The 26,870-nt window shown below is 37.3% G+C and overlaps 1 protein-coding gene across 4 annotated transcripts in view; it reads left to right on the top strand.

Annotated features, from left to right (window-relative positions):
- Window positions 1-25,974, top strand: part of LOC131029758 (fructokinase-like 1, chloroplastic) — a 47,733-nt gene extending 21,759 nt beyond the window's left edge. Inside the window, exons 3-7 of one of the 4 annotated variants that reach the window (XR_009102823.2) lie at window positions 23,465-24,117; window positions 24,342-24,819; window positions 24,920-24,989; window positions 25,201-25,507; window positions 25,635-25,974. Coding sequence is in view for 3 of the 4 variants with exons in the window: in XM_057960405.2 (XP_057816388.2) it covers window positions 23,465-24,117; window positions 24,342-24,819; window positions 24,920-24,989; window positions 25,201-25,372 (1,373 nt within the window). In the remaining variant the exon portion in view is untranslated. The other 3 variants (XM_057960407.2, XM_057960405.2, XM_059211193.1) reach the window with 3 other exon arrangements.
- The last annotated feature ends 896 nt before the right edge of the window (window positions 25,975-26,870 follow it).

Here is a 26,870-nt window from a genome sequence, read left to right on the forward strand (position 1 = left end):
ACCAACCATAGCAATCATGAACAATAATGAAGCCAATTTTCTTTTGATAAATCATGTCCAACAACCTCCCAAACCAATTTGAGGCAGCAAAGACAAAATTGACACAATAATGCTAGCTCTATGAGACGGCATATTCTCACAAGGTTAAGCCTCCACCAAATGCCATAGAATAATCATTGGCGATGAGAGCCAAATGCTCCCATGACCATGAAATCCATTTTCATTGTCAATCTTGGAAACATTGCTAGAGTTGGAACTATACGTTGGCTTTATCAAGAACATTTCACAAGTGTCTAGATTCAAAAATACCAGGACCAACATATAGAACTCAAAAATACTTTTCCAATGCTTGAAATGTGAGGAAGGTCAAATGCATCCCAGTTGATAAAGTTTTTCCCTACAGATGATTAGGTCACAAATGTGCTCTGTGGTCAAATTGCTGTCATTTTACTTCAGGGAGACTTAATGCTCGATTGCCTATATCTCAATACAAGTATCATAAAGGCATACCACCAGGTTGGCAATTCAATGGACCTGTCAAGTGAGGTATTATTCTTTGAAATTTTTGTTAGGTTTATAACAAGGAAGATTATGCCTCATATCCCATTTCAAGTATGCCAAAAATAAACACCCCATAGATTGTTTCTTGCATTCAGAAAGTGAGTAGAACCAATTTGTGTATTCCAAGTTCTGCCTTCTCACACATCATCTGAGATTCCTGGCTCATGCAAGATCAACTCACATCGCCCTTATCCAAAAGAGTCAAAATATCCATGAGGTGTTGAGTGTTTTGTCATGCCCTCCCTATGATACATCTACCTTGTCTCTAAGAAGATAAAATGATAAAATTTAGCTATGCAGAAAGTGGCCATATTTATAAGACTTAGCCATTTTCTATCAAATCGACCACCGCATAATGGGATTCCTCCCTTTAATCGGCAGACTTGTAAACTTAACAAACCATTAAACTAGAATTCATTTTACCCCTTGTCCAATGCTGGCCAATATGATAGTTAACTGTGATCACTAGTTACTGGCCGACTCCTCTATGAAATGAACATTAAAATAAAATATAAATCCAATGATATCTGACCCTACTGTCAACTCCTAGATAAAGGCATATAAAATATATTAATCGCAAATGTTAAGGAGAATATAATGTAGAGAGGAGAGGCTGCAATTACAAAAGGCTAAGATGTTCGTTCCCTTGATTAGCAATTTGAAGTATTAACAAATATTTAAACAAAATATCTCCAAAGGGGTGTGATGCTGAGAGTTCCCAAAGGATACGATGCCTGAAAAGGCATGAGTTTAATTTAAAATATTAATAGTAGTTTAGAAAGCCAAGAGGCAACAGACATATGATCAAGCAATAGATTTACAGATTGACAATTAATTAAACTAGACAACAGACGTATACGCTGTTCCAGCATTTGGTATGATGCATAATACGTGGCATTCTGATTTGGCTGAATTGTTATCTACTTGATAGGAAGTAGGAATGCTATGCAGATAACGTATTGCTACTGATATATTTTTATATGTTGCTATTCTTGCCATTACGATGTCTATGCATACTAGAGTATATATGTAAGATTCTTTAATACTTAAAACAACAAACTATCCCATTATGGAGGGGAGAATGTACATAGGAGGGATGCAAGTAGCACAAAGTTCCACCCAAGTAGAGCAACCTCGTGTGGGGCTGGAGGCCGGATGGCGGGTGTCATTCCATGCGCTTTGGGCTTTGTAATGTCCCCATTTTTGTGCCTTCCTTAGTGTTAGTGCTTCTAGCAGGGTTAGCCTATCAACAGTGGTTCTCGTAGGCTAATACAGTGGATAGGGAACCCATCCAGGGATTCGTGGACCTTGCAGGGGGTTTTGTTTGGTGTTTCAGGGGCTTAGAGCCGACTTCCTATTTTTAAGGAGGTATTGCTATCTTCAGGTATCACTAGTGGGCCACAGGTGTAGCATCCGTTGTCAGTATCAGTGGCCAGGAGATGATTATGAATAAATATTTAAATATTAAAGTTAATGTAAAGTTAACTTTAATGCTTTATTTAAATAAATTAAAGTTGCTTTATTATAAAGTGACTTTTAAATAAATTATAAAGTTACTTTATAAAATAATAATAAAATGACTTTATAAAGTCAAATTATCAATAAAGTGAACGCCCATTATGTCAATGGTCAAATTAAATAATAAAGGGCATTTAAAATAAAGTTAAAAATGCAAATTCACAAGAAGGTGTGTGGGGTTTTGAGTCTGGGAGTTAAAAGGCATTTTGAGTGCCCATTTGGAGTATTTTGGAGTTTTTTCAGATTGTGAAGACGAAATCCTTCACAATTATCGATGCCTACAGGAGTGAGAGATCTCCCAAAGGTTGAATATTTAGCTATAATTCACAGTTTAGATCTGAGATGAATTGAAGGGACTTTAATGCAGGTGTTATTGTTATAGGCAGGCCGTACCATGTGCTATCAGGCCGTACCATCTCTCAGTTGTAGCGTAGGGTTTTGGGCAGCAGTTTTCAGGGTTTCAGCTTTAATTAATCCGGATCAGCAGATAAACAACAGGCCGTACAGATCTGAAGGAACCATCAGGCCATTTCAACATTGTTCAACCATATAAGCTTCAAACTAGAGCGTGGTCTTGTTCTCCTGGCAAGTAGACGTTGAAATCAAAGGGGCTGTTGTGCTCATCAAATTGCGAAAATCATTGTTGCTGCTGTTAATAAATTCATATCAGACCTTTCAACTTCATCATTTGCTTTTGTCAATTTGTTTGGATGATGCGTTGCTAAAGGGTATGTCCCAAAAATTTATCTCTTAATGCAATTTGCTAAATGGGTTGTTGACATAATTATTTGTTAGTCTTTATTGAAGTGTTCTTTTAGTAGATCAGCTTTTATTTTCAGTTTATGCAAAAAACATTAAAAAATCAGAATATTGAAAAAATCAATTTTGGAAAAAAACTCAACAAATACTCTGCAAAGCAAACCTTCCAATTGGCAACAGGGGTGGGATATTTCAGGCTTGATGGATAGGCTCGAGGTGTCTTGTATGATCTCCTAAGGGGCTCCATAATGTGGATGGATTGTTAGGGAAAGTTTTATTGAATCCCACATGCACATTATGTAATTAACAATGATGATTAAGATAATGTTCTTAATCCTAGTAGGAAAGATCGAGTTTATATCTAACTTGACTGAGTGGTCTCATCTAGGATCTAATTGGTAAATGAGATCTCTATTTCATTTCTTAATTCTTACTTGGAATTGTGATTTTAGGGCAAAAACTAGGGCATTTACAAAAGGGGACATTACAAATGGTATCGGAGCATTGATCTTGCCATCTTGCAGGGTAAAGGATCAATGAATGCATTCTAGTCAATAAGAAGGATCTAACAACATGTGTATTTGCGTATATGCTTCGTGTCTGCAAATATTCACGTCTATGCTCTGTGTTTTATGTGTATGCTTCGTGTTTGGTTAATACTTGATGTGTTTCCAGCATGTACATCTGCCCCGTGATTATCTATGATTATGGTAAAATGAGATTTCTAGTTTTTTTGCTTGATCTAGATTATGAGGATGTAGATGTGTGTCACACTTTTAATCCTCATATATCTATGATATGATGCAAACTTTGGGACAACCTAATTGAAGTGATGAGAACAAGAGTAAGAGAAACTTACAAACCATGACAACTCTAGATTCTGTTGTTACAAGTTAATTCAAAATTGCAACTTAAGAAGCCAATTATAACACAAGGAGCATCTGAGGATGACAAATCTTGAAAGGTCAGTTTAGGCATCTTTATTTTGAAAGATTGGATAAAATTGACATTGCTTGAGGACAAGCAATTTTGGGAAGGGCAGACTGTCATGCCCCCACCATGATTCATCCATCCCATCTATAAAAAGATAAAATGATAAAATTCAGCTATATGGAAAATGGCTTTACTTATAAGACTTAACCATTTTCTATCAAATCGACCACCATATAATGGGATTCCTCCCGTTAATTGGTAGACTTGTAAAACTCAACAAACCATTAAAATAGACCTCATTCTACTCCTCGTCCAATGCTGGCTGAAATGATAGTTAACTGTGATCACTAGTTACTGGTCAACTCCTTTATGAAATGAACAATAAAATAAAATATAAATCCTATGATAGCCGACCTCACTATCAACTCCTAGATAAAGGCATATAAAATATATTAATCGCAAATGTTAAGGAGAATATAATGTAGAGGAGAGGCTGCGATTACAAAAGGCTAAGACATTGATTCCCTTGATTGGCAATGTGAAGTATTAACAAATATTTAAACAAAATATCTCCAAAGGGGTGCGATGGCTGAGAGTTCCCAAAGGATACAATGCCTGAAAAGACATGAGTTTAATTTAAAATATTAACAGCAGTTTAGTAAGCTAAGAGGCAATGGACATATTTAAGGAGACAACACTTTTTAGAAGGACGTGGCTATTAGGAAGGACATGACTCCTCACCCATGAAGGAGAGATATGTATACAATAAAATGACCATTCCAAGAGGGTGGGGGAATAGGAGAAAATAAGACATTTGTTCAAGCAATAGATTTACAGTTTCACAGTTAATTAAACTAGACAGTAGACCTATATGCTGTTCCAGCATTTGGTATGATGCATAATACGTGGCATTCTGATCTGGCTGAATTATTATCTACTTGATAGGAAGTAGGAATGTTATGCAGATAATGTATTGCTACTAATATATATTTATATGTTGCAATTCTTGCCATTATGATGTCTATGCATAATATATTATATATGTAAGATTTTTGAATACTTAAAACAACAAACTATCTCATTATGGAGGGGAGAATGCACATATGAGGGATGTAAGTGTTGTTGTATAGCATTGGTCGGATCCTACAGGGCCGACTTGTCATCAAATGCGTGAATGGCCTAATCGGCCTTACACATTTAATACATTGTTCGAATTCTATAATGCCGACATTTGATTTATACTGGCAGATTAATAAAGCGGTTTATTAATATACATAACTAATACCGAACTTGCCTTAATGAAGAGACGTGTTGGTTAAGCATTGAGGAAAGACGTGATGTTTGGGAAGAGCCAACTTTGAAGAAGTCGTGTTGTTTGGTATTGATATATAGTTTGAACCATCTCACATTCCAACATGACGATTTAATATACACAATTAGCAGATCATATACTATAAGCAGATTGAAGCAGATCGAATTGGCAGACCAAATACATTCCTCAGTGGATCGGATTCATCCTACAGCAGATCGACCTCCTTCATCTGCAGATTATTTAATAGATTCGAGTCAGATCGAAGATCATTATTCATCCTTCTGCAGTCTGAGAATCCTACAAGAGTTCGAATTATATCACAGCAGTCTAGAGTGATTGACTTATTCATATAGCTTCAAGAAGTGAAGCAACCTTGTAAAATCATATTCTTATTTGATAAATATAATCAGAGACATTCACTGCTGGGTTTTTCACCTTCTAGAGGAAGGTTTCCCCAGGATATATTTTGTGCATTTATGTTTGATTTACTGTCTATCTAATCTGATCACAAAATTTAACATGGTATTAGAGCCACGGTGAAAGAAGATCGTGATCAGATTCCCTACAACTTCTAAGTATTCTCTCCTCTCTCTCTGTCGAGCAGTATCTCTAAGTCTCGAAAATGGTGAACGGTCTTAAAGTCGAAGATAGGCTTGAAGGCGCATCTAACTTCACCTCATGGAAGTTTAGAGTGCTCATTACACTTGAAGAAAATGATCTTCTTCAATTTGTGGAGGAAAAGGATTTATCCGAACCTGAAGATCATGAGGAGAAGCTTTAATTCAAGAAAAATGCCATCAAAGCAAAGAAGATATTAATCGACTCCATGAGGGATCACTTGGTGCCTCTCATATCCAAGATGAAAACTGCGAGAGATATGTTCAAAACCTTGGAAGATTTATGTGAGATTAACAACGTGAGTAGGGCTCTTGCCCTGAGGCAGCAACTCCACCAAGTGAAGATGGCAAAAGGAGATTCAGTCATCACCTACTTCATGAAAATTTCAGAATTGAGAGATCAACTAAGCGCAATTGGGGATCAAGTGATTGATAAAGACCTTGTCATGCTAGCCTTGAATGGCCTACCTCATTCATGGGAGCCATTTATCCAAAGCATAACTGGAAGATCCAAATTTCCTAATAAGTTTGATCGACTCCGTGCAGATTGTATTCAAGAAGAATTAAGATTGACCTCTAGAGGAATTATCAAAAGTTCTCAAAATGAAGATACTCATGTTCTTGCCACTCAATCTACCAAGAAACGTAAGTATTGGAAGAAGGGCAACTTCAAAAAGAATAGGGATTTCAAATCAGATTCTGCACTTGATTCTAGGAAGAGGAAGAAAGATCTCTCTCGCATCTAGTGTTTTATGTGTGACAAGTTTGGTCACTTTGCAAAAGATTGTTTGACAAGACCTAATCATCAAGGAGCAAACATCAATGAAGTCTCATCTCAGAAGGAGGTTGAAGATAACTCCAATGGTTTTCTTTTCATATCAGCATTATCAAGCAATGTTCCTACGGATAGTGATACATGGTTAATTGATAGTGGAGCTTCTCGATATATCACCGGTTATCGGGAGCACCTTTCTGATCTAGTGGAGAAAGAGTCACATCTCCAAGTTATTATTGGGGATGATGCACGCTATGCTGTAAGAGGAGTTGGTGCTACATCTCTAAACCTTGAATTTGGAGTTTCTCTATACCTAAGTGATGTATTGTTTGTGCCAGGGATCAAGAGAAACCTTGTGTCCATTTCAGCCTTGGAGGATAAGGGCTATCAAATTGCATTTTCTGAACGAAGAGTTCTTGCTTGGCCTAAGAACTCCAGCATCAAGATTGCTCGTGTGATTGGAAATCGACATGAGAGTTTATACAAACTCTCCACTCTCCCTATTCAAGCTCTTATTCATGATTCTTCCAGTTCCAACAAACTCTGGCACATAAGACTTGGACATCTTCACTTCAGGGCTCTTCCATCATTGGAGAAGATGGTAAAAGGTATTCCTAAACTTATTCATGTAAATGATGGTACTTGTAAAGGTTGTGCTATGGGCAAAAATATTAGAAGTCCTTTTCATTGCAGTGAAAGTAGGTCTAAAGAAATACTAGATCTTGTACATTCAAATTTATGTGATCCAATGTCAATTCCATCCCTAAGTGGATGTTTGTATTATGTAACTTTTATAGATGACTATTCTAGGAAGAATTGGATTTATTTCTTAAGGTCTAAAGAGTCTAATGAAGTCCTAGGTAGGTTTAAAGAGTTTAAAGCTCTTGTAGAAAATTTATCTGGAAAGAAAATTAAAATTTTAAGGTCTGATAATGGAGGTGAGTACACCTCGAGTAGCTTTCGTGATTTCTATATAGAGGTAGGGATCAAGAGGGAGTTCTGTGTTCCTTACAACCCTCAACAAAATGAGTTTGCTGAAAGGAAGAACAAATCTATTGTTGGAGTTGCAAAAGCTATGATTCATGATCAAGACCTTGATATTTTTCTATGGGCAGAAGCCTCTAGAACAACAATGTATGTTCATAATAGATGTCCTCATCGAATATTACAAAATATGACTCTTGAAGAAGCCTTTTCAGATATCAAGCCTGATATCAACCACCTGAGAATATTTGGTTGTCTTGTGTATGTTCATACTCCCAAGGACAAGAGAACGAAGTTGGAACCTTCTGGCAAGAGGGAATATTTGTGGGCTACAGTGAAACCTCCAAAGCCTACCGTATTTACATTCCTAGTCAGAAGCAAATAGAAGTTAGCAGGGATGTCACATTTGAGGAAGATGTTGCATTCAGGAAATCAAAGGGCTCGTGCATGGAGAAAGATGATGAGACCCCTCAAGACATGAATGTTGATCATGCTCCTAAGATTCAGAGGGAGACTACAAAACCTGATATGAGTAATGACCCAATTGAACCTTTGGATCCCATTGATGGGCCTAGAGATATTGTTGTGTCTCGAAAGAGACCTCTTTGGGCGCGAAACACTATGAAGGAAGCAAAACAATTTGCCGCTCCTAGAGGCACATTCAGAGAAAGCAAAAGACCACAGAGATTTTCTGGTTATGTTGCATTAATGTGTAATCTTATTGAGTCTGAACCTTCTAGTGTAGAGGAAGCCGCAAAACAATAAGTTTGGAAAGATGCAATGGATGAGGACTATCAATCCATTCTCAAGATTGTGTGGGATATTGTGCCTAGACCAAAAGGGTCTGTTGTATCTTCCAAGTGGTTGTACAAGATAAAACATGTAGTTGATGGCAGCATTGAAAAGTACAATGTTAGATTTGTCGCTCATGGCTTCTCTCAACAAGAGGGAATAGACTACGAAGAAACATTTGCTCCTGTTGCTCGCTATACTTCTAGTAGAACAATCATTGCCATTGCAACAACTAAGGGATGGAAGTTGCATCAGATGGATGGGAAGACTGCCTTTCTCAATGGTGTGATTGAAGAAGAAGTCTACATCGAGCAACCTGAGGGGTTTGTGATTCATGGGAAAGAGTCTCATGTGTGTAGATTGAAAAAAACTATATGGTCTTAAACAGGCTCCTCGGGCTTGGTATGAAAGAATTGACAGATACTTAGTGGGTTTGGGTTTATGCAAGAATGATGGTGATCCAAACCTTTACTTCAAGGTATTCAATGGCGATATGTTGATCTTGGTACTTTATGTTGATGACCTATTTGTTACCGTAGAAGATCATCTCATTGATAGATGTAAGGAGTTGACTTCTGAATTCGAGATGAAGGATTTAGGACCCATGCACTTCTTTCTAGGGTTGGAAGTTTGCCAGAGGCCCAATGGGATTATCCTAAGTCAAGGAAAGTACACCATTGATATCTTGATAACTTGAAGAAATTGAGGGAAGCTGCAACTAGTTCAGATCTTGTGGACCCTACTATGTACAGGCAATTGATTGGGTCCTTGATGTATCTAGTTAACACTAGACCACATATTTGCGATGCAGTGAGTGCACTTAGCCAGTTCATGAGTGAACCTAGACAGATACATCTAGTTGCAGCCAAGCATATTTTGAGATACTTGCATGGCACAGTTGGATATGGTTTGAAATACTCTTCTAGTGTGGACCTGATTCTTGAAGGATATTATGATTCTGATTGGGCAGGGAGTGTTATTGATTGGAAGAGCACCTCTGGTTGTTGTTTTAGCTTGGGATCTGCTATGATTTCCTTGTGTAGCGGGAAGCAATCTTCAGTAGCTCTGAGCACTGTAGAGGTACAATACATTGCAGCATGTGTGGCAACTCGCGAAGCAATGTGGCTTCGTAAGCACCTTGCAGGATTGTTTGGACAATCATTGGAGCTTACTACCATACATTGTGATAACCAAAGCTGTGTGAAGCTTTCAGTCAATCCAGTATTTCATGACAGAACGAAGCATGTAGAGATTTAGTACCACTATATCAAAGATATGGTACAAAGGAATGTTGTTCAGTTGAGATACATTTGTACTGAGGAACAGACAACTGACATTTTCACCAAGCCTCTTGCGAAAGCGAAATTTGTGCATTTTCAAGACAAGCCTGGAATTGTGGAGAATGAATGATGCAGAGCATCATGAAAAACCAACTAAGAACCCCAAATCAACCATGGAGTCTCAATCCTAGGGTGCTTAATGACCCAAAATAATCATCAATCTGCAACCTTGATATGTTTGAGGAATCTAACAAGATTAATATCAACCAACCAATCCAATATCAAATCCATCATACCATTTTATAACCCTTTAAATGCTAATCAAGACCAAAACAATGCATTATGCTGTCCTAGTTAATGACAATCTGATAGACCCGTACTCTGTTATTAATAACTTTCAAATCCGACATTATTTTGAAGATCGCTTCGGTGAGGCTGTAGAAAACTAGGTTCATAAAACCATATCCAAAATTTAGAACAATCCAACGGTGGAGTTAAGAGTTATGCCTTCCGTACTGAGACCTTTTACTGTCATAAACAACTCAAAAAATTCAATATTTAGCTTGCTAGGGCATCAAATATCTCATAAAAAACTTAACCAATCACATTGAAACTGAATTCATTTGAAAGATAATTCAACCCTCTAGCAAACACCAAAGTTGCAACAATTTCCAATGGTGCAATCAAAAGATTTTAGTGAAACTCTCCACAAACTCCAATTTGGAGGGTTTTTTTGACAGTTTTCACCAAATCTTGCATAACTTGCTTCAAAATGATTGAAATTAAATGAAATCAAAGGGAAAACAGAGTTAACTCATTCCATTATCATATCCAATATATTTCCAATGGAGACAAATGATTTTTCATAAAGAAAAACGTGAATGATTAGACTGCAATACCCAGAAAACAATGTGGAGTGTGTAAAAACTTCAAATGTTATTCATTTCCTTCCTCCAATCATACACACACCCCATTGGATTCGACCAAATGATGGTTTTTATAACCTCCACACATCCATATGGCAGTTACAACTTCCCAAGACCAATTCCGTCCTTGGTTTGCAACTTTTAGAACATGGTTTGTTGCTTGACAACACTTAATGCCACAAATGACAACTTTGATGAATATGAACTCCAAACCTGTAAGACTTCACATGAACCTTCCAAATACATCAAAATGGACTTCAAATGACCTTTTACAACCTTTTTACCCTTTCATGACTTGTTTATACAAATTTGACCTCATAAACCCAATCAAGATCTTATTAGGACAACTTGGACAACTCATTACAATTGGCTCTTTTAGCCTTACATATGACCTCATAATGACTCAAAATACATTAAAATGACCATATAAACTCAAATATGAGTGAAATGATTCATGTCATGATCTTTAACCTCCGGGTGTACGTTTGGGTTACGTGCTCCTGCACCAATGAAGCCCTTGCCGAGAGGGAGTCTCAGCATCATTGATTACTTGATATGTATTATAATGCATTCTTCTCTATGAGAGAAGTTTGAGGTGCAAGCCCTTGTCATGCATTCTTTTCTGTGAGAGAAGTTTGAGGTGCAAGCCCTTGTCATGCATTCTTATCTGTGAGAGAAGTTTGAGGTATCAGCCCTTGTTGAGCATTCTTCTCTGTGAGAGAAGTTTGAGGTATTAGCCCTTTTTATGCATTCTTCTCTGTGAGTGAAGTTTGAAGTATCAACCCTTGTTGTGCATTCTTCTCTGTGAGAGAAGTTTGAGGTTCCAACCCTTGTTCCACCCTCTGCGAGTAGGTATGGTGGATTTCATGTGAGAGACTTCGTGATTTGGCATTTATGCTTATTCACCCTTTGGGAGTAGCCATGGTGGATGTCACTACGTGACTCATATATCAAGGAGGATTCCTCCCTAGCTAAGAGGGAGTGTTGTTGTATAGCATCGGTTGGATCCTACAGGGTCGACTTGTCATCAAATGCGTGGATGGCCTAATCGGCCTTACGCATTTAATACATAGTTCGAATTCTATAATGTCGACATTTGATTTATATTGGCAGATTAATAAAGCGGTTTATTAATATATATATAACTAATACCGAACTCGCCTTAATGAAGAGACGTGTTGGTTAAGCATTGAGGAAAGACGTGATGTTTGGGAAGAGCCGACGTGTTGTTTGATATTGATATATAGTTCGATCTGTCTCACATTCCAACATGACGATTTAATATACACAATTAGCAGATCATATAATATAAGCAGATTGAAGCAGATTGAATTGGCAGACCAAATACATGCCTCAGTGGATTGGATTCATCCTACAACAGATTGACCTCCTTCATCTGCAGATTAGGTAATACATTCAAGTCAGATCGAAGATCATTATTCATCCTTTTGCAGTCTGAGAATCCTATAGGAGTTCGGATTATATCACAGCAGTCTAGAGTGATTGACTTATTTATATAGCTTCAAGAAGTGAAGTAACCTTGTAAAATCATATCCTTATTTGATAAATATAATCAGAGACATTCACTGCTGGGTTTTTCACCTTCTAGAGGAAGGTTTTCCCAGGATATATTCTGTGCATTTATGTTTGATTTACTGTCTATCTAATCTGATCACAAAATTAAACAGCAAGTAGCATAAGGTTCCACTAAAGTAGAGCAACCCCGAGTGAGTCTGGGAGGCCGAATGGCGGGTGTCATTCTGTGCTCCCTGGCTTGATGGATAGGCTTGAGGTGCCTTGTATGATCTCCCAAGGGGCTCCATAATGTGGATGGATTTTTAGAGAAAGTATTATTGAATCCCACATGCACATTATGTAATTTACGATGATGATTATGATAATGTTCCTAACCTTAGTAGGAAAGATCAATTTTATATGAAACTTGGTAGAGGGGTCTCAACTAGGATCTAATTGGTAAATGATATCTCTATTTCATTTCTTACTTGGAATTGTGGTTTGAGTGCAAAAACTAGGGCATTTACAAAAGGGGACATTACATGTTTGTAGGAGAGATAAGAAGAAACCTGTAGTAATCTTGAACAAATAGCAAAAGGCAGTCCTAGATTTTCTCTCCATGTATCTTTTTGGTAGTTATTTACCATTTCATAAAAATCTTGAGTTGGCTACTTGTTGTGACCAAATCACACATTGCCCCATCACAAATGGGGACCCCTCTTTGCTTTGTTGTAGTTTTGAATATAGTGTCAAAGTCTCTTTTAAGATAGCCCAGCATGAAGTGAGCTAGAGCGATCCACCTTCAAAAATAAAAAAAATAATTTTTTTTTGGCTAAGGCATGAAAGTGAGTTTGTCGTTCTAGGCTAGAACACCATCCGTTCTAGACTAGAACATCAATCGTTCCAAGCTAGATCACTATTTGTTCAGGGCTAGAATCGTCTCATCTTTTGACTTAGAACATTTACCCAATTGCATTATCAAGTTGTTCTAGGCTAGAACACCACCCGTTCTAGGCTAGAACACAAGACGTTCTAAGCTAGAAGGCTATCCGTTCTAGACTAGAACACCATCCGTTCTAGGCTAGAACACTAGACGTTCTAACTTCTAAGTTATAAGGCTATCCGTTCTAGACTAGAACACCATCCGTTCTAGGCTAGAACGCCTCGTCCTTTGACCAAAATGCCTCGTTCTTTGACCACAATGATCTATGAGTAGAGCAATCTTTCTTAGCAAGTCAAGTTCGATTTGGGATGAAGAGAGGAGGACAACGCCTTGAGTTTCCACAATGCAAGTCATTTAATGAATGCGATGAACAAAGAGCAATGACAACTCTAGCGTGTGCAAGGTATAATAATTTAATAATGCCACCTCAAAAACTTGAGTTCCCATGATGAAATTCATTTACCACATTTGATGTGAGTTTTAAAGTTCAAGAATGAATTCAAACGATGAATACAAGGCATTTGATGAGAGTGATTGAACAGGACGTATACATTTAAAGTTGATACCCATGATGTCACGAAGGTCAACATGAATCATTAAATTTGATGTAGCCAGTTGATTTATAATCGAAGATCAAATGTTTAAGAGTTCTAAGCATGGGAATGAAAGACAATTGTGAGTTAAGATGCAAAACTCGAGATTGCTTGGCAAGACTAATTGAGCTATATTTAATGAATGAGGTGCGCTCTATGAATGGATGACAATGCATTTGAAATCTATAATTTTGAGTTAATTCGATCAATGCAAGGTATTGCATTTAATGATGCAAAGGTAATTGCACCAAGTGACTCAAGTTGCAAAACTCGAGGTCCTTCATGAGCATAGATTGTAATCCGTATTAATGGATGTATCCCATGCATTTGATCTAGGTGGCAATTTGCATAAAAGTCACGATTTTACAGTATGGTGTTCTCATTCAGCTCTGCTGCATTAAATAATTTTGATCTGATCACCTTATTGTTTTAATTGCAAGAAAAGCTTGAATTGATCATTTAATTTGATCAATTCAAAATCGACATTGCCTTTACATTTGCGATTCAACTTTCTGTCTGATTATCAGCAACTCAACTTCATCGGCAAACTGGTTAGTGAGAGACAGCCATGTGATTTTGATGAATTCATGAAAAGCGATTCTCACTTTAGACCAGCGACGTGGTTTGACAATGAATTAGTACACAGCGATCCTCTTTTGATCAGCGATGTCACAGCTTAGATAATTTAGCTATGCAGCGAATGCACCAGGACTTCTCAGCGATTACATCCTAAAGCTGGCGAATTCATCTTTCACATACAACGATTGCATCCCAAAGGCAGTGAATCCATTTCTACAAATCGGCGACTTCATTCAAGATGATCATTTGAATTTGATGGCCTCTTAATGAGGTGTGTCCTTCATTTTGATCAGCGATCCTTGTCAACACCAGAAGTGACTGTGTCAGATCACTTCTACAATAGATTCATTTGCCACAGCGAATCACCCTTATCAGCATAAGACGATTTTGTTTCATAGGGATTAAGGGTTCTACATGCCAATTCGACCTGCCTATGAAGCTAGCGTTTGATTCAGATTGGTTGTTTGTTCACCGGTCGCAGCAAATTACTTTGTCAATAAGGCGATTTGCCTTTACATCAGCATTGAAAGAAGACAATATTGTATGGGAATCGATTACCAGCACATTTTAGATTTGTTTGCAAGTCAGAGACAGATTAATTGTGTCATATCAGACCTTATTCTAATGCTGGTGTTCTTTGTCATTTATCAATTTCCATCTTAGATGTATTTCTTTAGTGCATTTTGATCATCTTTAAGAGTCAAGGGACTGATTATTATCATTTAGGATGATCATATCATATTTGGTGAAGAGTTAAAGATGCAGCTAGGGTTTGAATTTATGTTATCCATCTTAGGGTTATGCATACCAGTTTAGGCGGTTAAGTTTTGTTTGTAAATCAATTATTATTTCACAAAACTAATGTAGACAACTCTCATAGGTGTAGGATGGCTGGAGCAAGGCAGTCCCTCATCAAGGAAGATTCATAGAACGTCATTGTGGAATCCAAAATCACATCATTTTGGGGCAATGTGGGCGATATCAACCTAGGCCAGATTGACATGAACAAGTTTCAAGGCTCATTGTACACCACCAAACCGATAGGATGATCCCGGATGATGATGGATAGTGGCATTGTGAAGGCGGCAGGCTTCCCTTTAGCAATACAGTGCAACGAACTCATTGTGGAATGTGCTAGACATTATGATCCGAGTAAGAGAATGATAGTGGCACCATATGTTCGAGTGCTCGCCTACCTTTCTGAAGATGCAATCAGCGAGGCTTTCCACATGCCAGAATTCAACAACATGGCGTGCAAAAGCAAGGATGCCACAAAGGTAGTTTATGATGATGATCCCCACCAATGCCAAGAGATAAATAGAAAGTACTAGGTGCTAAAGAGTAGACCCCATCAATCTAAGCTTTCGGGCAAGCTCCATAGGATTGACTTCAAGGAAGAATTTGGAGAGTTGATCACCCTTATTAGTCGAGTCTTTGGGATTCCACTGGCCTTCCAGTTCGAGACATGGATGTTTTACTTCATAGAGATTGATTTGAGGGCAAAAGACATAATCAACTGGGTGAGGATTATTAGCAACAACATTGATATACAATTCAAGAGGCTTGAGCATACAAAGACGTTCTACATGGGCTCATATGTCATATATTCACTCGCCAAGACTTGTGACTACGCATGATTAACATACAAAGGACCAGTTGGTACAAGATGAGGATAATTGAGAGCAAAGGAGTTGGTGGGGAAGTTTGGTGCATGGTTCATTTTGTTTCCTAAGTTCACTTATATAAGGGTCCAAGGATGCTCTTGTATGCCTTATATGTTGCCAAGATATTGCACTGATAAACTGATATTGCTTGAGCTAGTTAGGCAACTAATGGCATATAACAAGGTACATAAGAACAAATTGAAGTCCACGATTTTGTTTCCCATTTCACTAGGAGGATCCTTGGAAGTGTGTCCATCATTGCAGACAACAGAGAAGATAGATGAGGAATGGAAGTCTTTACTTCTAATGCCGTATACTCCTAGATGTTGTTGTTGGAAATAAGCCACACCCGGACCGATGATGGACTGGTCCAAGAGGCGCCAGTAGCTCAGTGGTAGAGCACTCCAATAGCGTATGGAAGGTCCTAGGTTCGAGTCCTAGCTGGTCCATGTTTCAACATGGTATCAGAGCCAGGTCCAGGCTAGGAGCCTCAAGCACACGAGAGGTGTGGCTTAAGAGGGGGTGTTGGTGTTGGAAATAAGCCACACCCGGATCGACGATGGACTGGTCCAAGAGGGGCCAGCATTTTAGTGGTAGAGCACTCCAACAGCGTATGGAAGGTCCTAGGTTCGAGTCCTAGCTGGTCCATGTCTCAACACTAGAGACAATTTAGATCCTTACGACAACATGTAGAAGACTAGTGGAAGGAAGCATAAACACAAGCTACACCTTGAAGATCATTTCATGAATGCACCTACGATTTGGAGATAAGAAAGAAAATGTGTTCCGGGCTACCTATTGAGATCATTAGAGTAACCAAGATTTTCAACATTATTGATCAAACAAAGGACAATGGAAAGCACCTTCTACCAGTATATGAAAAGGAAAAGAACAGGGAGGTGAAGGTCAATTGGATTGAAGTAGAGAGCATAGACTTGAAGGACTTAATGAAACCGGTCCTATCAAACACAAAGCTTTGGACAAAAGCACAAATCAATATGTTGAGTGACCAAGGTGTTCAAGTGACATTCTAGATGATGGGAGAAGTGGAGTCTTTTGATGAAGAGATGGAAAGTGAAAGTCAGAATGAAAGTGCCACCCATTCAGCTCATTCCAAGGGATCTAAGCAAAAAGGAGATAATTTAGAAGAACATCCAAAGAAGAAACACAAGTCTAGTCAAGCACCTCGCCCTTCTATTAGTACCTCATCTGTACACCAAGTAGAAGTGAATCAAGCAGTTGAAACGAGTATTGATCACAAAATGAGTGATAAAAGAAAACAACAGGTGGTCCACGACAAGATAGCCTCACCTAGGCCAACCAATGACAGACCAGACAATGACACATGTGAAAATTGAAGATGATGAACAAGAAGTCACATCTCTTACACGACAAGAACAACAAGTGAATGAGATGCAGGTTGTGTTAATGCATGATAGCTTCGGTAAGATAAATGATTGAATGAGAGATAAATGAAGTCTCTCATTCAATCATTTATCCTATCGATAATTATGATGAATAACTTCAAGCTATTAATCCTTCATCTGATAAACCATTCTTCATTTGTATATGATCAATCTAATTAGTTCGATCAAATGCTTAACTGTCGATTATCATTCTATAGCATAGAATCCCGATTTAATATCGGTTACATTATTTGGGTTCACTGATTATTAAATTGGGTTAACCAATGCAATCCGATTTATATTGGTTAACTTATTTAATAATAAACAAATGATTATCGGGTCAACCAAACACCGATTAGTATCGATGTTAATATAAGTTTGCATTGATTGATATCGGGTGATACACCGATTAATATCGGGTGGCAAAATAAACATACACTGATTGTTATCGATTGTTATCGGGTGTTAAGACAAGCATACACCAATTGTTATCGGGTGTTAATGTAAGCATACACCGATTGGTATTGGTTGTTAAATGAACACCGTGTATTATTATTGTGATTAGCAAAGGGGCACGATCAAGTAATGTCTTGATCGGCCATGTCTAAAAGACATGACCGGTCAAGGCATTGCTTGATTGTACCCAGCTTGCTATATATATCAAATGGCATTTGTGAGAAAGGACATCAAAATTAATAAATGCCCCTCTCACCTGCCATACAAAAGAAGATAGTCAGATTTATATTTTAAATCAGTAATACATAGAACAAGATATTATCAACTAGAATATAACTTGCATATTGAATGTAAATTGAACATCATTTACAGGTTGGAGAAGAGAGAACGACTATACTTGCATGGTTGAGAGAAAGGTTATCAAAGAATGTGGTGATAGAAGAAGAACAAGATCATTTTGATCCAGGTAGCTACCTGGATAGAAATCAGGAATGTGAAAAGACGTCATCAACCGTGATGTCCAAGATGACAATAGATGAAGAAGGATCCAGGATAATACAGATTGCCAGTCCAAGGGTAGATAAACCTGAAGATGTGATTACAGCTGAAGGATATGATTTGGAGACAATCAATCTAGGTCCTCCCACCACTGATCAAGCATTGGAAGATATGAATGACATAGTGAAGGCAGTTCATGACATGCTCAAGCTGGAAGTAGAAAAGAATAACAAATTAGAGAAGGAGAACAATATATTGAGAGGTTACCTCCAGCAACTCAAATTTCCACTAAGGCAACATGATCCATCAACTTCACTATCATCGTTACCTCCTCCAGATATAGTTGATGATTTTGAAAAGATAAAGGCCTTAGCACAATTGATGGATGCTTGGATCGCTAAGACATATTAGAAGGGCAAATGCATTCATAAGGGTGTTAGTGAAGATATTTGATAAGGCTATAGCGATCCTTGAAAGGACTCAGACACTCAAGATAGCATATGAGACCTTTGTCTACACTAGGGACTTCACCATACCTATTTTGCAAGTAATGAAGACTACACCAAGACAAACATTGATAAGCAAAGGGATGATAAAAGATGAACAGTCACCTGATTTTCAGCAGTGGAGTAACTTGCTTCGCATGAGGAGGCTCATATTTGAAGACATCAATGGTGGGTGCACACAAGTTGATCAAGCAATCAATTCAATACATGATAGGATCTTAGAAGTGGCTGAGATTATTCTTGAGAAAAGAAAGAATGAAGGAATCAACATTGTTGCCAAAGAATTGATGGAGAAAGTGAAGATTATCTTCTTTCAACCAAATGGAGCACCTTTTGAGAAAATAGCTAGATGCTATCCATTCATTCATTGCACTTGCCAGCAAGACAAGAGACTTTGGGCCAGATTGGGAGACAACTTTCGCTTCGAGCTTGGATGAGGTCAATTACCTGGAAGAACAATTGAAGACCTGCTTGTTGTCCCAATAACCAAGATAGAATATTTGACGTCCATATTCATTGAATCTGCAAAAAGAGAAAAGGATAAGGGCAATAAGATTCTAGAAGAAAGTTTGTTTTGATCCTACGTGGCATAAAATTTTCCTGTTGGAGGGGTTTCCTCGTATTTTGTGCCAAATGGATGTCATATTCCCATTGGCTGTCATTTAATGCTTTGCAATAAGTTAGGTATTTTGTAATAACAACCCTAATTAGGGTTTAGGTGGCAAAATCTGGGCCCTTGATGTTGATTTAATCTTGGCCATCTATTGTAATTGAGAGCTCTATATTAGCTCAGCTCATTTCATTTGTATCATATTAGATGAAAAATCAGATGAGAAATTAGAGACTAGAAGCATAAATTAGAGAGAAGATCAATCAAAAGACTTTGAAGAATTGTTGCTTGATGTTTCAAAAATTAAAAAAATCATTGCAGTGTTGGTGACTTATTGAGTTTTGGAGCATTTGCTTGTTTCTTCATCCCTTTTGTGAGAGCTTATAATTGAGAAAAGAAAAAAAAAAAATTAGAATAAATTTGCTTTTGAGTATTTTAGATGAGTGAAAGATACATGTGCATGATTGATAGTGAAGCTCCATTATCCATACCACTAGTAGTTTGTTGATTGCATACTCACCTTGCATGGTCAACTAGAATCATTCAGCTTAAGCTTAAGCTTAAATTACTATTCATCATTGATATGCTTCAACTTGAAGGTGTTTGTGTTTGACTTAGTAATTTGAAAATCATCGAACCACCCTTAGAAGATTGCACTAGCGTTGTCGAGATGTTCATAAGATGTCAAAGCAAGCTTAGTTGAGCTCACTGGAGATTGTCCATTGTCTTGCATTCCTAAACCCTACTCCTTTTTCACCTTTTTTATCAACAATTAGTAGAAGTAGAAAGAACGATATTGCAACACCATTTGAAGAACGTTATACCATTGAGATTGAATCAAGATACTACGTAAGTCCCCTCGTAGGTACAACAAATCACATCATACCATTGAAGCTATCCAACACATTAAGACCTATCATCGAGAACCTTGGAGTCATCTCAAGTGATCCTTTGCAAATCTTCAGCATTTGAGAGTCTTTATTCAAGAGAGGATAGAGTACCTTTGGTATTTTATTCTGCGTTGCATAGTGCGTGAAAACACCATCAACACTACCCCCAAAAGAGGCATGCTACTAGCATTGAAAGCTTCATTGAGACAGACATACACCGGATGCCTGACAAAGGTGAGAGGACCGTATTCAATTCATAAGATTTAATCTCTGCACAGGCATGGCTGCTTTGCAACATGAGAAGTCTTTCCTCCCTTCTTTCCCATGTATCTAATCACAACAATGATTAATGTTCAATAACAACATTAATTGTTTTTTGCATCACTAGTGGCTTCGCAAGGGAAAGTATAAGATCTATAGTGGCAAGGATACGACCTATATTAGTAGATGTTTAATGTGCATTATCATCTATGGTATCTGTTTTAGTAAGCTTTGCATTCATGTCTAGATGAAAGTCAAAGTATTGAGAAGAGTTACAAATGGATGCCTTCAATTGTATTCACTTCATCTGCCTCCTGATTTCATGTTTTTTTTTTGCTTCATTCCATGTTGCTGATGTGGTTTGCATAATATTTTCTTTAAGCGTCCATAGTCTGTACACCTCTTTTCATCAATTGTAGCATTTTTCCCTTTTTTCAAAAATAAAAATAAAATTATAGAAAGTACTCCCGATTTGTATCACAATTTATCATCTCCAAATTAACTGTGTATCAAGAGATCCAGTGGCTCTCCCAAATTATCCATAATCAATTGCAACTCATGCACAAACAGCAACCTTTACAAAATGTTCAATAATATCTTTTTCTGTGGGAGTCATTCATGGTGTAAAAAGATGGCTCTTTCATTTCTTAAATTAGAAAATAGTGAGCTCAGATAAAAGTATTGTGATAAAGGTAGGAAAAGCTTTGAAATTTTTGTCTTTAGCAACTTTTGCATGCCAATGTTTGTTTAGGATTTTTTTAACACCTAAAATATGCATTATGTTTGTTAAATGTGTGTGCATCCCTTAGTTTCCAACAATCATTTGAAACTGAGATGGATGCCTTTCAATTTGCATTGTAGATCAAATTTTGCTTATGCAGCGAGGACACACAAAAACTTACCATTCAGAAACATTTTCTCAAGTATACATCAATTGAATGTTCTTTATATTGATCAGTCAACTGTTTCGATTTTTTAATTTACAATAAAAATTAAATAATATCATCACATCAATTGGAGATACTTTGGCAATTTCATTTTCTTAATCTAAAACATGTAGTGAATGCATTTAAGGTAGCTGAACGTTCAAGTTAACTGTCATGCTTGTGCACTCACCAGAATATTTGTATGGTATTATTATGAAAAATATAAACACATCTATTCATTTGGTGTTCAGCATGTCCTATCTTATCAGCTTTAGTGCAACCTACAACAGTTAATTGTAGCCATTTGTGAAATATAATCTTCAAGATGTGATGCTATACAAGATTCGTCACCACAAAGTGCTGCCCGAGGAAGCTTGCTTCAAGTAAGTTTGGTCTTTCACATTTGGAAGAAACTTTGCAGTTCTCAAGATTCTCCAACATTTCCACAGACATTCTTATTTGCCAGTCATGTGAATGACTTAAAATTTTCTTGTTTGTGGTTGATCCTTGTGCAGGCAACCCAAGCTGTCTAGTAGGGAGCTTGGGTAGCATTGCATCTGCTGATGCCTTGATGAGCTTTGGTACCTATCTTTATGGATCTCATCAATGAATTACCCGTGACCTAATGTCAAAGACTGTTAAATTTTCTTGTTTGTGGTTGATCCTTATGCAGGCAACCCAAGCTGTCTAATAGGGAGCTTGGGTAGCATTGCATCTGCTGATGCCTTGATGAGCTTTGGTACCTATCTTTATGGATCTCATCAACAAATTACCAGTGACCTAATGTCAAAGACTGTTAAATTTTCTTGTTTGTGGTTGATCCTTATGCAGGCAACCCAAGCTGTCTAATAGGGAGCTTGGGTAGCATTGCATCTGCTGATGCCTTGATGAGCTTTTGTACCTATCTTAATGGATCTCATCAACGAATTAACTGTGACCTAATGCGAACACAACTGCCTCCTTTTTATAGTGCATGTATATTCTAAAATGATCATCTTCATACCTCACAGCACAATCATTATGCTTCTAAAGCTACAAAGCTACTCTGCAAGAGCATTAGACACACTATGGGTGACTCTTTAGTATAACTTCCAATTGTAATTCTTGCTTAGAATTTTTTGGTAATTATTATGGGAATCCTAGGCCTCCGGTTAAATGTAAACATCCTCCCATCTTCAATTATACAAGCAAATTGAAACCGTAAACATTTCTCTCCTCAATGCTTTACATTTAAGCTGCCTTGGGATAAATATGTGCATGTTATGAAACAATTTCTTCACTCAGCCCAAACATAAAGCTTTATACACTAAATGTAGGCTCAATTGTGCAATTGTGAACATCATTTTCAGGTTAAATATAATGTATGGCTCCATTTGATTAGAAAATGGTTAAATCAATGAATTCAAAGATCAGCTCTATATGATATTGCCTGTATACTCTTTCTATGCCATTCAGCCAAATGCCTTACATGTTGGCTTGCTCTATCCTCTGCCACACCTGAAAGAGGAGCTGTGGATCATACATCCACAGAATCCTATTTCAGATTTCCAAACTCCATATTGCAAATACATAATCCTTGCCAGCAGGATGGAGACTACTTGGAATAAGGAATCATAACACTGCTCATTGGCAGAAGTACCATTTCCTTAGGGGGTCATATCGATTTCAGTGTACCCCATTGAATCAAACAGTGAATTCCTTGTTTGCAGCAGAAAATGTGGGTATTTCTTGCCAAGCACACATCAATGTTGTATTATATTTAGTAATCCAGTGTTAGCTTCCTTTTAGCATTTTATTTAACTGCCACCCTTGGATTTTATCTCAGTTGGAGTTTCTTTACAAGATTCCTTCCAGTTGCATATTTATCTTGTGATAACAGAATCCTCTTGTCATGTACATGTACATGCACTTGGAATTGTTGAATAGAGTTTTTGTTTTCTTGTACAAGCTCAGTGTTCTACATTTGCAATGTTGATTATTTTTGTTTGAGGTTTTTCGACTGTTCTCTACTCTCTTATAGCTTTCTTTTTCTTCAAAGACTGTCAACTTTGGTGAGGGTGTTGCAAGGTTTATTTACGTGATTGCTTATTAAAATGTTTTTGTATATTGGAGAGTTGCCTGCCTTTCTAAGACTTGCTTTTTATTCATTGATAACTGTAGGTAACTCTATTTCTGTAGCAAAGAAGATAGGCAGGAGAAATAATAGTGAAGATTCAAAATCTGAAGAAGCAGACAGTGTGACAGATGGAGGAAACGGTCACAGGGGAAATATCAGCATAGAGACAGAACTTGTACTGTCAGATGGTGAGGGGGATGCACAGAGAGATGAATTTCTTGAGTTAGATCTACAGGTGGAAGAAAATGATGAAGGAAATAATAATAACGTTGCGTTTAACTGGCCACCTTTGGTGTGCTGTTTTGGGGCAGCACAAAGCAAGTTTACTCCCATTTCAGCCAGATATGTGTCTGCAGACCTTCATTTATCACCAAATAGCCTGGAATGCAATCCTGCATATTTGGTAAGGGCACGAGGTGGACCCCCTTCTAATGTGGCTATCAAACTTGCTAGATTAGGACGTAGAGTAGCATTTATGGGTAAAGTTGGAAATGATGCATATGGTCGTCAAATGGTGATCACCTTGAATATGAACAATGTCCAAACTCGTGGTTTACAAGTTGACTCCTCATCATCCACTTCAATTTCCTATATGAAACTGAATCATCGAGATAGCAAAGTGGGGATAACGTGCATCAAACCATGTGCTGAGGACTCTCTTCTTAGTTCTGAGATAAATGAGGACATACTGAGAGAGGTAGCCTTTATTTGGGGAGCATCTTTTTCTCAATGCCTTTCTTGTTTATCTACTTTATTATCCTTACCTTTTTTCTTGTAAAATGATAATTAGAAAAATCAGTTAAGCTGAGATAACTTTGATGAAAAAAATTGCAATATTGTGTTTTTGATTTAATGTTTAAGACTACTGGCTGGCATTGAATGGCGTGTCATTGATTAGATGGGACAAACTTTTTTATGCAGGCTAGGATGTTTCATTTCAACTCTATGTCTCTTCTTACCAAACCCATGCAATCAACACTTTTTGCTGCAATCAAATTCTCAAAGAAGTGTGGTGGTGATATATTCTTTGATGTAAATTTACCTTTACCCCTTTGGAGGCCTCAGGAAGAGACATGGAAGATTATTCAGAAAGCATGGAATTATTCAAATGTTATCATGGTAAGCAAGCAAGAGTTGGAGTTTTTGCTTGACAAGGATTATTTCAAGAGAACTATCAGGAAACAGTACAAAAAAGTGGAACTGCTAGAGTGTGACCCTCATACTCCGGAGGAACTTTCATCATTATGGCATGATGACCTAAAGATTCTGCTTGTGAATGATGGTGCGAAACTACACTACTACACAACATTATATTATGGTTCGGTACCAGGGATTGAAGATCCCTTTTTGACTGGATTTAGTTATGACAGATCTGCTGGCAGTGATGCTTTTATTGCAGGTGAGGCACTTTAGTAAAAAATATTAGGCTTTTTGTCACGAATTTATAAAACATGGTTGCAGGGCTGTGTTTAACTGGTATGGTTATGTATGTTCTGCAGAGATAATGAGTAGATTGGTCATCCAACCAGAAATTTATAGGAATCACGTTCAATTGCATAATGTAATAAGGTATGCCACTACCTCAGCAATTGTAGCACAAGGTGTTATCAGTTATACCCGGCAGTATGCGACTGACAGTCTGGAATATAAAATGATGAAGACAGTTTAGATAAGTTTGATTTGTCTTCTTTCATCAGGATTAGTGTGCTTATGCTGCTGTGCAAAATATCATGATAAAATACAATGACTCCTATCACTTGCTCGGTACATTTTGCATTAGGAATGCAAGCATATTGCATAGCTATTCAATAAGGGAGGAAAATATGCAATGGAGGAGAAGGCTGCAGAAATTTGGCCTGGAAAGTAGATATGCTTTAATTTTTTGGTGTAAAATACCATGTACATATATTCACTCAATCTCTTCCCCAATGGACCTCATGCTAGACCCCTAAGAGATATCTGCAGAGCTAGTGCGGGGTTTGGAATTTTGAATGATTAAATTCAGGTCCATAGGAAGAGCTTGACATGGTAGATTGTTAACACTAAGAAAAAGTACACTAAGAAGGGAACTTTAAAATCAAAAGCAGGTAATTCTGCCCGTGAAAAGTTAACTGTAACTAATGAAGGATCAACTAGTTTATCTCGTTCTTTTTTGTTTAGGTAATTTCCTAATTTTGTGGTAAAATTCACTATTGTTGCCATGTCTTCTGTCAGATTCATCCGGGACTTGCACCTGACCTCATCTATTGTGATACACTATACCCAGTGAGTTTGATGGATATTTTACTGTATTTCGACAGATCATGTCTCCCCAGATTTCAATTTGGGGATTAGTTCATTTTATTATTATTATATTTTTACCCTAGATATTTCTAGAAAACAAAGTAGGGATAGCTAGTTAGTCAAGAAGGTTGTAGGTTTCCCAGTTGAAATGATGTAATTTTTTGATTCATTTTTAGGTTGTCAAGTGTGGGTTGTAGGAGTCTACAACACTTAAATCTTCTTGTAAAAAATCAATGAATATAAGGGCTCCAAGTTCTGCCCATTAATAATAGGCACGTGAACTGTAGTAGGATATGCAGTTGTCCAAGCCATGTTTGGCTGTTGCGCTAAAGTTACTTATAGGTTGATAAAGTTTTGAATCAACTCCTGTCCTAAAATGAAACGGTAGTGATAAACTAGTCAAAATATGATCACAATTGTATTAAATTTCATTCAAAGCTAGAAATAAGATTTAATGGAAAAATTGTCCTAATTATAAATGCATAAATCTGGGAAAATTACCATTAACTAGAAAACCTTTTTATGTTTTGTGAATTCTGTTCATATATAGTATATTCCAAATATCTATTATCCACCAAAAAGGGGAATACGGTTTTAGTCTAGGAATTGATTCTGACTTGAACATTGAAATATTGGATCAGTCCCTCACCACAACTCCCAAGTATTTATTGCTTGCCCAGTCGATACAAAGAGATTGATTGAAAGGGCTTTGAAATGCTTGGAAAAAATAGGAATATTACCACTTGTACCAGGAATGAATTCACATTACAATCCTCAAAATGGAAGTGTGTGTTGCTTAGTGGCAAGGTTTTAAAATCCTTGCTCTTCTTATTATAACACAATAAGATTCACATGTACCATGTTCCTCAAATCTGAGTTGAGATGTGAATTGGGGGTATTGCTCATCATTCCTGATAAAATGATCAAGATTGCATTACAACATAGAAAGATAGAGTCTATGACCTTTTTAACAGAGTCCTCAATAAATCACGACTTATATGGAGTCATCAAACTTAGCCAACCATGTGTTTACTGATCACAACATTCCCAAGATTTAAGTTTAAACCATAGTCTTACATGGTCTGAAGGAAAGAGAAATGTTGATGTTGTTGATGCTTGGATTTAAAAGGTTGATACATGCCTCACTTTGGATCACTTCTCAATGAA

This window comes from Cryptomeria japonica, chromosome 9 (assembly GCF_030272615.1).
Source record: "Cryptomeria japonica chromosome 9, Sugi_1.0, whole genome shotgun sequence".
Classification (NCBI taxonomy): Eukaryota; Viridiplantae; Streptophyta; class Pinopsida; order Cupressales; family Cupressaceae; genus Cryptomeria; species Cryptomeria japonica.